The 15,420-nt window shown below is 38.6% G+C and overlaps 2 protein-coding genes across 2 annotated transcripts in view; one reads left to right on the top strand and one right to left on the bottom strand.

Moving 5' to 3' along the window:
* The window catches only part of LOC102824286 (ATP-dependent RNA helicase A-like), a 35,477-nt gene extending 30,385 nt beyond the window's left edge, over nt 1–5,092 (top strand). The window contains exons 21-27 of the mRNA XM_006872557.1: nt 460–571; nt 1,060–1,221; nt 1,320–1,447; nt 2,282–2,511; nt 2,642–2,757; nt 3,600–3,800; nt 4,717–5,092. Of these exons, the coding sequence (XP_006872619.1) occupies nt 460–571; nt 1,060–1,221; nt 1,320–1,447; nt 2,282–2,511; nt 2,642–2,757; nt 3,600–3,800; nt 4,717–5,092 (1,325 nt within the window). The remainder of the gene's footprint in view (nt 1–459; nt 572–1,059; nt 1,222–1,319; nt 1,448–2,281; nt 2,512–2,641; nt 2,758–3,599; nt 3,801–4,716) is intronic.
* A 9,576-nt stretch (nt 5,093–14,668) lies between these two features.
* SHCBP1L (SHC SH2-domain binding protein 1-like) overlaps nt 14,669–15,420 on the bottom strand; it is a 63,811-nt gene continuing 63,059 nt past the window's right edge. Inside the window, exon 8 of the mRNA XM_006872556.1 lies at nt 14,669–14,920. Within this exon, the coding sequence (XP_006872618.1) occupies nt 14,669–14,920 (252 nt within the window). The remainder of the gene's footprint in view (nt 14,921–15,420) is intronic.

Genomic DNA, 15,420 nt, shown 5'->3' with positions numbered 1-15,420 from the left:
ATGGCTTGCTCAGTGGAACCAGAACAGACCAGAATGATACAATTTGGTTATATATTATTAAGGATAAAATTGAGGGTTGAATCCCTGGAATAGAGTCAGGAATCTGATGCAGGAGTTGAGTTACTGCCAGGTTGGAAAAGTGACAAATACAGTGGCACAGTCATTGGCCATCTTTGAGCAAGGCACCCCTATTTCCTGTCTCTGTCCATCACATGATTTCATGGCTATGGACCACACTTGCCTTCGTTTCTAAAGAGAGATTATTTCTACCCAGGGTGTTGATACAGTGTGTTTTTGAGTGAAAAGAATTAAAATTGTTGGCTGTGAAGCATGGTGTTGTAAGTTGACGTGTTGAAATTAGGTACATTGTCAATAGGATAATCTTGAAAGAAATGTTTCATTTTTGTCTAAATGAGTGTTTATAACTATTTCTACTCACCAAGAAATGCCTCCTTACAGAGCTTGATGCGTTAGATGCCAATGATGAGTTAACACCTCTGGGAAGAATCCTGGCTAAACTCCCCATTGAACCTCGTTTTGGCAAAATGATGATAATGGGGTGTATTTTCTAGTAAGTACTTTTTTTCATTGCTGGTAGTTAAATGGTAGAACAACTTCAGAATCTTATCCTTCTTTTCTCCTATTCAAAAAAGTAGGATTTTCTCAGATAAAGAAGTATAATTGTTTTTAAGTAGAGAATATTGGCAAACATAGTTTACTTCCACATGACCAAAATGAAATTCAGTAGATGGGCTTCTTGATCCATCGTACATAGGAAAAAACACAGACCTCATAAAAGACGTACATTTCATCCCAAGAGGTAAATTTTCCCATGAAAGAGAATAATGTAAGAGATAATTTTATCACAAAATTTTGAAGAATGTAAGATTTATTGAAAGGAAAAATAGCAATGCATTCATGATGTGACTTATGATAATAAGCTAAATTCAGTGCTAATAGAAGCAGTATTCTAACCGAAAAAAGACTTTTTATCCACCTTGATAATACCATTCTAGTTGCTGACAAAAGGATCATCTACTCTGGATTTGTCTGTTTCAGTGTGGGAGATGCTGTCTGTACCATCTCTGCTGCCACCTGCTTTCCAGAGCCTTTCATTAGTGAAGGAAAGAGACTGGGTTATATCCATCGGAATTTTGCTGGGAACAGATTTTCTGATCATGTGGCCCTTTTATCAGTATTCCAAGCATGGGATGATGCTAGGTATAAACTTAATATTTTTTATGTGTATAGTCTTCAGTTTCTAATCTACATCTAGCTACTTGGACTTTGTGAATGACTTCAAATTGTGCATGTTTTAGAATGGGTGGAGAAGAGGCAGAGATACGTTTTTGTGAGCACAAGAGACTGAATATGGCTACACTGAGAATGACTTGGGAGGCTAAAGTTCAGCTCAAAGAAATTCTGATTAACTCTGGATTTCCAGAAGGTAAGAAGGCTTCACATTCTTAAAATACATACCTGAATTCGTGTTTTTGTTGTTGTTAGTAAGTGCCGTAGAGTTTGTTGGGACCACCCTGTATAGGGTTTTCAAAGGAGCAGTTGGTGAGATTGAACCACCAACCTTGGAGTTCAAACCACTTTGCAGCGCAGCACGTTAACTCACAGGACATCTGAATTTTCAGTGACGTGTTTGACTTCAGACTTTATACATGATGCATTCTCTATATCCACAGCTAGTTTTTCGTTTTTGAACTCCTGTGATTTCCGTTTTCCACATTAATAAAGTCCTTTAAAAAAGGAAGTAAACCGCATTATGCTTGAACCTTTGTGATTAGCAACCTAGTGCTTATATAGCATCACACCGAACTCTAAAAGTAATAGAAGTCTGGCAGATTGATAATCACTTCTCAGAAACACTTGGGAGTTGTCAAGTCAATTCCAACTCATAGCACCTTCCGTTATAGAGTTTCTGAGGCACATAGAGGAACCAGGCACCAAAGTTTTAAATCCTTTGTCCAAACTCAAGATGAAACATAGGCTCTCATTCCAGTGGTTGGCCCTGTTTATGGTTTCTGCATTTTCCCTAGGAATTATAACTTTTAAAAATACCCTTCTGGGTTATATTTTGTTTTTATTTGTCTTTGTCTTATTTGAGTATAGATGGTTAATTGGGGGATTTTTTTCATAAGTAATCACTTCAAGCTTACGCCATGTTTTGAGTCTGTAAAAGAACTTTGGCATTTTATTACTGTGTTTACTCTGTGTATATGATACAAGGTTAGCCAGTTATCTGATTTTTCTGTCTTACTCCTCTTTACAGAGTGTTTGCTGACACAAGTGTTTACTAACACTGGACCAGATAATAATTTGGATGTTGTTATCTCCCTCTTGGCCTTTGGGGTATACCCCAATGTTTGCTATCATAAGGAAAAGAGAAAGATCCTTACCACCGAAGGGCGTAACGCACTTATTCACAAATCATCTGTCAATTGTCCTTTTGGAAGCCAGGACATGAAATACCCATGCCCTTTCTTTGTATTTGGTGAAAAGGTAAGAAAAAAATATGTAAAGTTTACACTGAAAATCGAAATTGCTTTACCTTACTTTAGTTTTCAAAGCATGTCTTTCATTGTTAATATGGAATGTAAACTCTTTCCTCTTGCCTCTTTTTCATTTGCAGATTCGAACCCGAGCCATCTCTGCTAAAGGCATGACTTTAGTGACTCCCTTACAGTTGCTCCTCTTTGCCGCCAAGAAAGTGCAGTCTGATGGGCAGATTATGATTATAGATGACTGGTATGTATTTTTGTATGTGAACCTCAAACTGAATTCGTAGTATTGACATGTGATGCCATTAATGTGCTAATGTGATTTAATTTGTAGACACAAATAGTGCTGTAAGATAAGCACTGGACTGCTAACAACAGGTTGGCAGATCCAACCCACCAGGGCCCCTTGAAAATCCTATACAAGGTCACCATGAATCAGAACTGACTCATCTATCAACATAATATTGACACTTTACATAGTCCACACATTACATTGTTTTTCAATGCGAACACATTACATTGTTGTTCAAGTTCCAACTCATAGAGAACCTTGTGTAGAGTTTCCGAGGAGTGGCTGGTGAGTTTGAACCACTGACCTTGCAATCCATTGCATTGTCATGCCCGCGGCACACCAGGGCGCTCCACACATTGATAAGCATTTAGCACAAAATGGAATCCAATATAATGAAAATTAGGCTCAGCTGTATCCTTAAAATCCTGGAAAACTCATAACATCTGTGTCATTCTTTACTGGAGGCTAAATGCTGTGTACTGCTGCCAATATTATGCTTCTTGTGCCGTCAAGTCACAGTGAGCATGTATGGGGTTTCCAAGGTTTTAAATCTTTGAGGAAGCATTAATTCTCATCCTTATCCTGCGTAGCAGTCTCATGGTTCTTATTTCTGTTGCTTTTTGTAAGGAGGTTCACTGTACTTCTAGTATTGTGCTTAGTAGTTTTAAATTTTTGCTGATATATTGCAGTGAATTTTAGTAGTTTAGTGCATATTAATATAAATGTTCATGTGTAAATCTTAGGATACAGTAGTTTCAAGTACTAAAATTGGCTAAGAAATTATTTTTCTTTTTCAGGATTAAACTGCAAATATCCCATGAAGCTGCTGCCTGCATCACTGCTCTCCGGGCAGCCATGGAATCTCTGGTTGTTGAGGTAACCAAACAGCCTGACATCATCAGCCAGTTGGACCCCACAAATGAACGAATGCTGAACACAATTCGCCAAATTTCTAGGCCCTCTGCTTCTGGCATCACCCTTATGATTGGCAGTGTACGGTGAGTACCAAGCAGAGAGCAGCTATATAAAATACAGTCCTGTGATAAATGCAGGCTAGGTTTTTTTAGGTTAAAATTTTATAAACAAATTGACTATGAAATTTAGTGCAGGTAGTCCTTTACTGTCTTATGCCTGTATATTAATGGTCTCTAATACATCAGTATGTGTTATAGGTAGAAAGGAACCCTATAAAGACATACACTCTTGAGAGGGTGGTAGATGAATGTTTAAGAGGACATTCTTTGACTTCAGATCATCTGCTCTCGGAGGGATGAGTATCTATTACGTATACACAGTGTTGATACAACTACTAGGACTGGATTGGATAAATTCAAGAAAACGTTTAGCATGTATCGTTGAGACAGTATTCTGAATTACAGTAGAAACAATTGGAACAAAGAAGTGAAGAAATTGTTGGATTTGTGGTAGAATTCTTAGGGATGGTGATGGATTAAAAGGTGTGCTGCACAGATGATCCCAGTCTCATTCTGACTGGTGGAGCTACTTTTTGGGGAGGGCCAGTATTTGAGAGAAGCGTCTACCCCACTGGAGGAATAATTGATTTGCAGTGTGTTGCATTGAACTCGGTGTTGGAATGTCCTAATAACAAATATAAATATTTTCATTAGCTTTCATTTACTTTACCATATGGAGAAAATTTTGGTGTAGACAAATTGTCAAAAAGTTTGTGAGACAGTGGATCCCCCACTCCCCCCAAACACACACACACACCTTTTTAATGCCGTCTCGTATTTCAGAGTTAGGACCAAAGAGTGATAAAATTTACTTTCTGTTTGTATTTGTGCATTTGTTTTCATTCCGTTTTTGATTGAATTTTATGTGGGGTGGAATGTGTCGATTTGATGACAAATTAGGATTAACTGCTAAAAGGTATGGTTTTGTGCTTTTTCCTAGGTATGGAGATGGTCCACGTCCTCCCAAGATGGCCCGCTATGACAATGGAGGTGGCTACAGAAGGGGTGGTTCTAGCTATGGTGGGGGAGGCTATGGTGGTGGGTATGGCGGTGGAGGCTATGGGAGTGGAGGCTATGGAGGTGGCGGGGGATTTGGTGGTGGTGGATTTGGTGGGGGTTCCAACTCCTTTCGGGGAGGATATGGTGGAGGTGGTGGTGGAGGTTTCAGAGGAGGTGGCTTCAGAGGAGGGTCTGGAGGAGATTACAGAGGGTCTGGTGGAGGTGGATTCAGAGGATCTGGGGGATTCCAGCGTGGGGGTCCCAGGGGGGGTTTTGGAGGAGGCTACTTTGGACAAGGCAGAGGTGGTGGCTTTTAAAGCTTTGTTATGTCAGCATATACTTGTAGACAGGTTTAAAAAAATGCATGCTATGTATTTTCCCAAAATACTTGTTTGCCCACCAGTAAGTAAACTCATTTTCCTTCCACTCTGTGGTTCATTGTAGTTTAAGGAAACCAAGTATATAGATACATTAGTGATTTTGTTTATATTATGTAAAAATAATGATCTATTATAAAAGTACCACCGTTTGTATTTTTTTCTTTAAGGAGTAAAGATCTGCCTTTGAAATTACCTTGATATTTTCTTGGCTTTAGTTTAATACAATAGAAAATAAAGTATTACTCTGAATATTAGCCACGTATTTAATTGTTGATCTTATACATTAGAATAATTTTTCAATCCCAGTTACATTTCTCCTAAACATCAATGAAAAAAATGTACTCTGTTTCAGAAGTACACCTAGTGATATTATTACTGGTAACAGTTGGAATAATTAGTCCTGAAATTGGAAGTTAAGCCAGTGCGCAAACTCACAACAGACCTCTGCACTTGAGGGAAACTTGGGACTTCTAAGGTTTCACAGTTGGTATCCCTCCAAGCTTTGTATTTGGAAACTCTTTTTAAGACTAAGGTGAAAATTTTCCTTTCCTAATCATTTTCCATTGCAATTCAGACTTCTCAAGATTACACAAGGAAGGAAGGGGGCTTTTCAAAAGTTTGTGGAATTATAAGATAATGGAGTTTTTCCACTAACATTGGATCTCCCCCTAGTATTTACATAAAGTGAAAGTGTCACCAAATTTTAGTTGGACAAATTCTATGTTATCATAACAGATACTTGTTGATCAATGATTTTTCAAAGATCTGACAAGTTTTAAAGACTACTTTTTAGTAGTTTCCTGCGGCATACTGGGTGTCATTAGCTTGTTTGAGGTTGAATGCCACTGTGATACAAGATGGAATGGTAAAACACAGTTGGGTCTTATATTCTGAGTTTATATCTACAGTGTCTGGGATGATGAAGACATTTCCTATTCTTGCCAGCAGAGAAACAGTGACAGCTCATTAGAAGATAGTGCTAGTGATGGAACTCCTGGCTTGGGAAGTATATAGTACTAGTATATTCTGCTCATATGGGTGAGTGAAGGGACAATCCGGCCTGGTATATTTTATGTTTACAATTTGAATGAACAAACATTTTTGTGCAGTTTTACAATTGGGAAAGGCTTTCTTTCCATGGTTTAACCAGATAGTAGAAGCAGTTATCCCCATTGTTACCATTAGACCTGCACTTGCTTTACCTTTTCATTTCTATGCTGTTCGCTTCACTCATTTCTGCTTGACCTCATCTGCAGAGTTTCTGCCATTACTTGCAATCAGAAAAGCAATTGCTCCTTGACCACGCCCCCCCCCCCCATATTACCTCATTTTGTTTCCTCTTTGTTAATGGGAGGACTAATTTATGTGGTTCTGTTTTGCTCCTGGACCACCACTGCTAGCAGTTCTGAGAATAACTGGAAGTGTCTTTTTATGGGACTACAGAACAGTTTGTTTTTATATTGGTGTTTTTGTTTTCTTTTATAACTTTATTATGTGAATTGGGTGAAGGTTTACTTATTACAGATTCTTGGGGGCTTCCGATTTAGCCTTCAAAGTTACAAGTTCTTGGGGGCTTGTTTAGAATAAACTAGAGATCTTCAGGTTTTGCTTACAGTGATACTGGTAGAGACACTTCCTGTCTAGGATTCCATGGTGATCATCCTATTCTATCATGATCTGATGTGTTTTATTTTAATAAAAAAATTACCACAGACAACTTGATGTTTCTCATGATTTTTACTGAGTTCTTTGTGAAGGGACAAATACCGTAAGTTAGCACTTTTGATTCCCAAAATGTCATGTTTCACATGCCTGATCTTTCCACAACTTGCTGTTTTGGTACTGAAATCTGGTACGGTCACATTTTTAGGGGCTAGTAGCTCCCTTAAGGTGTGGAGCCTCATATCTTATTTCCTCCACAGAAATGGCTCTTATTTGAAGGCATGCTATTGAAAATGTTACTGTCAGATTTTAGCAGTTTCTATTTTAACAGAAGCTTATCACTTATATGAAGCTATACAAATGCATTAAATTGTGTTGGTTTCCTAGAAAAATGGGCTGTGCTATCATTTTCTTACTTTTCTTGTGAAGCACTATCACCATATAATGCATTTATTAGGAAGCTCATGAGTTTTGCAGGTTATCTTGGTGCTGATTGATTTTCATAGCTCCATGTTGGATGCAGCGTTGATTGGACACATTGTCAAACATTTTCTAATCTGTACTTCTGCAAACCAAGTGCTGCTACTGTGCTCAGACTATTGGCTTTAAGAACAGCAGTCTCTTAACTGATACTCTGACCATAGTGTTCGGCCTCTGAAAATCCTTCTGTACCACTATAGTGTAAATCTAGTATCACTGCCATCATCTTTGCCTTCAAGATAAATGCTAAACTTACACTATTTGATCTCCCTCCCAGTCTACACTCAAGCCCAAAAAACTGGTGTTTTTTTTTGACCTTTGCACATGTAATGAAATTTACACAGTGTATGCATTTCAATAATTCCTTAACTTGACAATCATCTCTCCATAAAAGTTGCCCAAAAGAGGTGTTTGAGTTATAATCTCGAAAGCTTGGAAACCACTTGGGGATAGTTTTAATGGATTTGAGTTAAAGACAAAAGATAACTTTGGGAATCTTAAGCTTACTGTATTCTGTCCCATAAATTTAAGTTCGCGCCCAAATTCCGTTTTCAGCTCAGCAAAACCATTATTGGTATGGTCACACAGACATTCCCTTTTACCTTGTGGATCACAGTTAATGTGTTGAGTTTTGTCTAATATCCTGTGGGGTCAGTTTAATACATAAGTTTCAGTTTCCTAATTCCCACAGGAGGGAAAAACTAGTGCCAGTTACTGGCTCTATATGAAATTCTGTTTATGTCAATATTGTAAAGAAAATGTTAATGTCATGCAAAAATTTCGTGGCATCATTGGACCAGGATACTACCTTATAAGGTTACTTAGGTGACAATATTTCATTTAAAGGTTGTTACTACTGGAGTCTTGGTGTGGGGCTGTAGACAAGCACTGGTTGGTTTGAAGCACAAGGTTCAAATGTCAGCTGCTCCTTTAAAATCCTATTAAGTACTGTGGAGTTGGTTCCAACTCTGACCCTGCACAGGGTTTCTGAGTCTGCAAATCTTTGCAGGAGCAGAAAGCTCTCTTGAACACCTGGTAGTTTCAAACTGCTGACCTTGAGGTTAGCACACTATGCTACCAGAGCGAGCGCCTTTAAAAAAAATCCTGTTTTACAGGGTCACTAAAAACTGACAACAGGTGTGAGGTTACTGAAAAGAAAAAGCTGATGGCTACTTCATCTCCATCCCAATTTAGAAGATAAATGGCTAGAATTGTAAAGATTAGAATCCATCAGAAAACATTAGCTTTTAAAAGGTAGAAATCTTACTAACTGGGAACCAATTAGGGTGACCAATTAATTGGTTACCTGGGACTGAATGGATATTTGGAGACAAAACTGAAGTTGGAAAAGGCCTGGGCAAGTAAGGCAACTTGGTTCCACTAAGACTAATAAAATTGAAAATATTTTAGAAAGTTTCAAAAATTTGGAATTCCACATTTTTTGTTAAACCTAGAGTAAAAATTAAAGTTTAAGATGAATGTAACAGGAACAGGCTGGATCTAACATTTAATTTTTAACAATTGGTAAGCCTGTAGAATGTATTGAGTGGTCGCTTGTAATAGAGTTGTTTCCATAATTTAAATGCATAACTCAAAACGATAGATGGAGTACAGTTGTATTTTTGTTAAGCGCTGTGAAGTCGGTTTTGACCTTGCAACCGGAGCACCTGGTAGGTTTGAAATGCCTACCTTGGGACCATACCTGGGAACTGGACTGCTAACCACATGATCTTTTTCAAATTCACCAGCTTCTCAGCTTTTGGTTAAGTAAAATTTTTCTTGGCATTAGGAATTATTTTAAATATTTCCAAATTAACTATATCTTAAACTTGCTAAGTGCTGTGGAGTTGGTTCTGACTCGTGACCCTGTACAGGGTTTTTTCTGAGGCTGTAAATCTTTATCGGAGCAGAAAGCCTCATCTTTCTCCCATGGAACAGCTAGTAGTTTCGAACTGCTGAAATTGCGGTTTTCATCCCGATTTGGAACCAGTATGCTACTAGAGCTACTTACAGATCTTAAACTTACTGGTAAGTAAACCAACTAAAAAATGTTTCATATGCAATTAATAGTCTGAAATAATCACTACCAAAATACATAATGGTGTATATCTTATGGAATGTGGCGTTGTGGGCTAATGCATCAGACTGTAAGGTTGGTGGTTCAAGCTCACCAGCTGCTCCTTGGAAACCCTATACAGGGTTGCTATGGGTTGGAATCGACTCCATGGTACTTAACAGATGATATAATTTAGATCTCAGTTACATCAAATTGCTTATGTAGGAAAACTCACTTTGCCAAAAGGCAAAACTTTTAGATGAGATTTAAAATGTGCAAAAGGAACCTTAAATATTATCTAGGTCAGTACTTTGAAGCTTAAGGATACTTAGGTGTAAGCCTCCTCTGAGTATAATGAAAGCTATGGCGCGCACCCCATCAAAATGGCAAATCCATAACTTTTTTACCCACTTAGTTATATGTAGTTCACAGCTGATTTACAACCTATTTTGGTACTTACAGTTTAACAACACCTGATTTAATCAAGTCACTGAGTATATAGTTTTCCTATTTTTCACTTTAATAATTACTTTAGGAAAGTTAGACCACTGTACTCAAGTATGTTGCATTCTAGTGCACATAAATCTGTAAAGTCATGCACGTGCACTTTCCCACTGGGAAATACCTTCTGCTGCTAGGAATGACTTTTGGCCCTTTGGTTTATACCCACCCATCGCACTACTGCCACTACTTAATAGACGGAAGACTTGCTCTTCAATAGAAACTACCCCAGCTGGTACTGGCATGGGGATAATGCCAGCCCCTTGTGAAAAGACAAAATGGAAGTTCTAATTCATCTCTTCTCATTCTCGATCCACTTCAGGGCCACTCTTCTAGGCGCAATCTGTCCTGCCCTTCATCTATGGTATTTTAACATTTCCATTCCCACCACTTAAAATTCAATGGTTTTCTTTGGGTTGTGAAGTTTCACTTCTGACTTTTTCTCAGGCAGTGGAAATCTCCACTCCCACAGCATTTATTTAGAAAGCAATTGAACTAGTATACTATACTATTATAGTAGGGAATCTAGTGGTTTTGAAGATACACTTCCCGGACAAAAGCCTGGTAAGTGCACAAAAATTAAGGGCAGAGCTGAAATACGTAACTATTACTCCTCATTAGGTTCCAAATGAGAATCTTAAATTGTACAAACTATTGGGTAATTGTACAAACTATTGGGTAGTGGCCCTGGTGGAGAAAACGCTTCATAAATCTCATTAGAGAAGTAGATCTAAAATTTGTCTTCTTTTGGCCTGGAAAATTGGTTACAATATATGCAGAGTAATGCCCCCTACTCCAAAGATCCTATATCCTAATCCCTAGAACCTGAATTACATAACTTACATGGTAAAAGGGACTTATCAACTGATACTGACAGGAATGGAGAGGTTTATCCTGGTTGATACAGATGTGTGTGTGTCAGGGAAAATGGGAGGAGGAGAGACAAGACGTTTCCATTGACCCACTAGTGTTGGTTGAGGATAGAGGGAAGAATAGAGGAAGTTATCCATGAGCCCATGAACATGGGCAACCTCTGGAAACTCGGGACCACCCTGAGGTGATCAACAAATGTCAATTTCAGCTCTACAGCTACAAGAAAATGAATTACTACCAATCTGAATGCACATGGAAATGAATTCCTATCAGCAACACCTTGACTTTTACCAGACGAGGCCCTTGTTAGACGTAACCTCTAGAACTGTATTGGCGGTAGGTTTTTATGGCAGTAGGGGAAAAACTGTAAGATATTATGATGGTTAATGTTCTGTATGAGCCTGGCGATGGTTATCAGTGGTTTAGCAGGTAGTGGACTCCCCTCTGATGAGACCTGGTGTATTACCACCTCCATGATAAGATCTGTTATGGCCAATCACTTAAAAGTGCAGTTTCCGTGGGTGCGTGTCCTGCCTTCTGTATATAAATGGTTGTTCCAGTAAGCTTCAGTCTCACTTGGAATTCTGTGTCCAACTCATCATCATCTTGGGATATGTGCCAGCAGCCTGCCAACTAACCTGCAAATTCATCAGCCCTTGCAACCATGCCTGATGTCTGACCCACAGATTTGGTACTTGCCAGCCTCCACAGCTGCTTGAGCTATTTCCTTGAGTGAAGTATATACATAGATATTTCCCCCACTGCTTTCGCTTTTCCCCAGAACACAGCCTGACAGCTTGCCTTCAAGCTGACTCCAACTCAAAGCGACCCAACACAAAGAAATGGGGCCAGGCCCTGCATCATCCTCATGGTCACCAGCATGCTTAAGCCTATTGTTACAGCTACTGTGCCCTCCATCTCACCAAGGGTCTCCCACACCCTGATTGGCCCTCTACCAATCGTTCCCTGCCAGGATGTGTCCAAAGCAATTGGCCGATTTTTCAGAAGTTGATCAACAGGATGGGCTTTCCTCCCTGATGGTATTTGAAATACTGGTGGCATATCTTCCAGCATCATGGCAACATGCAAGCCACCACAGTATGACAGACTACCAGACAAGTGGAGAAAAACCAAAACACCCTAACTCATTGCTGTCAATTCTGAGTCACAGCAAACCTGTGAGACAGAGTAGAACTGCCTAATAGGGTTAACAGGACTGTAAGTCTATGGACGCGGACTGTCACATCTTTTTCCCATAGAGCAGCAGCTAATGGGTTCAAACTGCCAATCTTTCACTCAGCTGAGTGCTTTAACCACTGAGCCTTGTACAGTCAGACTTGCTGTGGGGGTGGGGAAGTAGAGGAGGGACAGACAACAATGAAAGTTAAAAATTCTTTAAAAATCTTAAAAGTGCTTTGGGCAGGTATACTTCAGGGATATGAAAGTTGGGGAAAATTATCAGTATTCAGAACTGCGGCTAGGAAAGGAAATTGGTTGGACTCAATGACATCAAGCAAAGAAAAATGACCAATTAATGAGACATTTGCCTACTCAAAGCTCTTGCTCTTCCTGCTCACCTCAAACAGCCTATTTTTGCCCATCACCTCTTCTTGAAGCCAAAACAAGGCATAGGAAGAGGGAAGGGAAAATCCTCACTCCTAGGCAGTTCAAGCTCGCCAGCTGTTCCTCAGAAACTCTATACAGGGTCACTACAGGTCGGAACCAATTCGACAGCAATTAACAAGAACAGCTTATTAAGAGTCCTGCTGTAGAGTCCTGGTGTAGTGCTGTAGGATAAGCACTGGACCAAAAGGTCAGTTTAAACTGCAAGGTCAGTGATTCAAATTCACCAGTTGCTCCTTGGAAACTCGACACAGGGTCTCTATGGGTTGACAATAACTCTACGGTACCTAACAGCAATGTTGTTGTTAAGTGCCGTCGAGTCGGTTCTGACCCATAGCGACCCTGTACAGGGTTTCCAATACAGCTCATTAAATTCACTGCAGTAAGATTGTTCCTGTTAAGGCTCTCATGGGACAGTATCTTTTATTTCATGATGCTATCAAGACCTGTGTGAGCAAAACCTATGTAATTACTTATTAGATTTTACTTCTTTAAAAAAGAATATTTTTTAAAGCTACTCAATGAAACAATGAAGAACATTAATACTTTTACAAAATATATTAACTTTCAGCCTAAATAGATTCTCTATGGAAACAAATCACCTTTGCTTGTTAAGTGCCGTCAAGTCAATTCTGACCCATAGCAACCCTGTATAGGGTTTCCAAGGAGTAGCTGGTGAGCTTGAACCATTGACCTTGCAGTTCAAATGGCTTTGTAGTCTGAATCATTAACCCACAGCACCACACCAGATTCTCTATGGAAAAAAATCACCTTTGCTTAGGTTACAGATAATACAAAGAAGTGAAAGTCAAAATGGGGAAGGTTTAAGTATATGAGCCTGATAGCTCATTTCTTTTATATCCTGTCAATATGTTGTTGTTGGGAAGTTCAAACCGGCCTTGTGATTGGGTTCTTATCTTACAGCACAACACCAGGATTCCAAAGTCAACATAAGATTTGCCTTATGAGAAAGATCATTAGTTAACTCCCAATAATTATGCTTACCTTCTGACTTAGAGAATAAATCCCGTGTTAGAGGACACATGGCCATTCAATTCAAGATTCTACTTCCTAGTCTTATTCGTAGATTCGTAGCATTGTAGGATCAGCTCCAGACTTCAAACCAAGAGGGCAGCAGTTCAAACCCACCAGCTACTCTTTGAGAACGCGATGTAGGGTTGCTATGGTAGTGGTGGTTCCGACTCATAGCAACCCTGTAGAGGGTTTCTGAGACTGTAAATCTTTATGGGAGAAGAAAGCCTCCTCTTTCTCCTGCGGAACTGCTTGTAGTTTCGAACTCCTGACCATGAGATTAGCTAAAATTCAGTATTATCTGTTTGCTTGGAATTGCTTGGCTTAAGCAACAACCACTCTATCTACACCATGAGTTGATTTTAGGAAGACACTATTCAACAGTAAAACATCAAAGAAGCTTGATGTGGCACTATGGGATAAGCACTGGACCACAAGGTTGGTTTGAACTGCAAGGTTGGTGGTTCAAGTCTACCAGCTGCTCCTTGGAAACCTTATTCAGGGTCACTACAAGTCATTAGTACTTAACAACAAATCCAGTCCTGTATTGAATACTTTCAGAATTCTTGAATATGCAGGAGAAATGACTTTTTGTATTCTTAACTCATCTTATTTTGGATTTCCTGTTGAACCTAATCCTATATTACCCTATTCTGGTTACTAGCACAAGTACCTGGAAATGAACAAGAATTGGCTATAAATTAATTTGATTTGCCTTTTACACAGAGCATCTAATATTTTCTATTGGACACACACATGCAAAGTTGCTGTGGAGTCAATTCCAACTCATGGCAACCCCATGTGTGTCAAAGTAGAATCTGACTCCATAGGATTGATTTTACCACAGATCACCAGCTCTTTCTTCTGAGGTACCTCTAAAGAATGTCCAACCTTTGGGTTAATAGCTGAATGCATTAATTAATCATGTACACCATCCAGGGGCTCCTTTTACTGGACTAAAACCAAATTAAGTTTATTGCCATCAAATTGGTTCAGATTCATGGAATTTGATATTGGTGATGGTTGTACCATATACTAAAATTTTACTCAATGTCACTTAATTTTACCCTTTTAAAAGAGTGAATTTTGTGGTATGTGAATTACATCTCAGTAAAATGTTATTTAAAAGAACATGTTAAAAAATGATTTATGCAATGAAAGAGTACTAAAACATTGAAACGTTTTTTAATAAGCTTTGAATTTAAACCCACCATTTTTGTGGGATATGAGAATTATTTATTTAACAGATATCTGAAATTTAAAACTTTAACATGAATCCCGATGCTTTAACTTGTGACTATCCTGATATCCCCTTTTAAGTTTGCTTCTATCTTGTTGTTATTCATTTCCAGATTCAGGTTTTGCATTACTTTGGAAAGCATATTATCATCCTTTTTGTCTCCTGAGGCAGCTCCTTTGTTAAGAGCTTCTTCTGCTATGATGAAAAACTGCTCAGTTGGTTGAAGAATGCTTACTCCATAGCCATTGTTGTTATAAATATGATTGTTAGTCATCTTCAACTTGGGTGCTGGAAGAACCTGTTAAATTTTTCAAAGAAATTAGGTTTTCAATCATTTTTACACAAGATAACATGAATGAATGAATGCATTATCAAACACAGCTCTAGAACTTACGCTTGAGAAAGCAGCTTTCTTTAAAACCAACACTATCTCAGTTTTGAGTAACTGCTATTTTCTTCATACTGAATAATATATGAATAGTATAAATAATAATATAAAAATACTTAATAAGAAAATAGTAAATGAAGTTTCCAATTAATTTTTATCAGTTATTATCAGAAATAACTGATTAGATGCTGGGGATAAAGCAACATCCCATGAAGTGGATTACTAATCTAACCTGATAAACAGGAAAGTGAGTCACTTCAGTTAAGGGTGTGTAATATAGAGAAAATAAAATCGGGCAGTGTGATGGCATGACTGGCTAGGGAGGAGGCTATCACTGAGCTACAATATTCTTTACAGCAACGCCTTCTTTAAAAGATCATTATCTTGGAGAACAAACAAGATGGCGGATC

The sequence above is a fragment of the Chrysochloris asiatica genome, unplaced genomic scaffold (assembly GCF_000296735.1).
Source record: "Chrysochloris asiatica unplaced genomic scaffold, ChrAsi1.0 scaffold00203, whole genome shotgun sequence".
Lineage (NCBI taxonomy): Eukaryota > Metazoa > Chordata > Mammalia > Afrosoricida > Chrysochloridae > Chrysochloris > Chrysochloris asiatica.
This window is presented reverse-complemented; position numbering and strand designations above follow the sequence as displayed.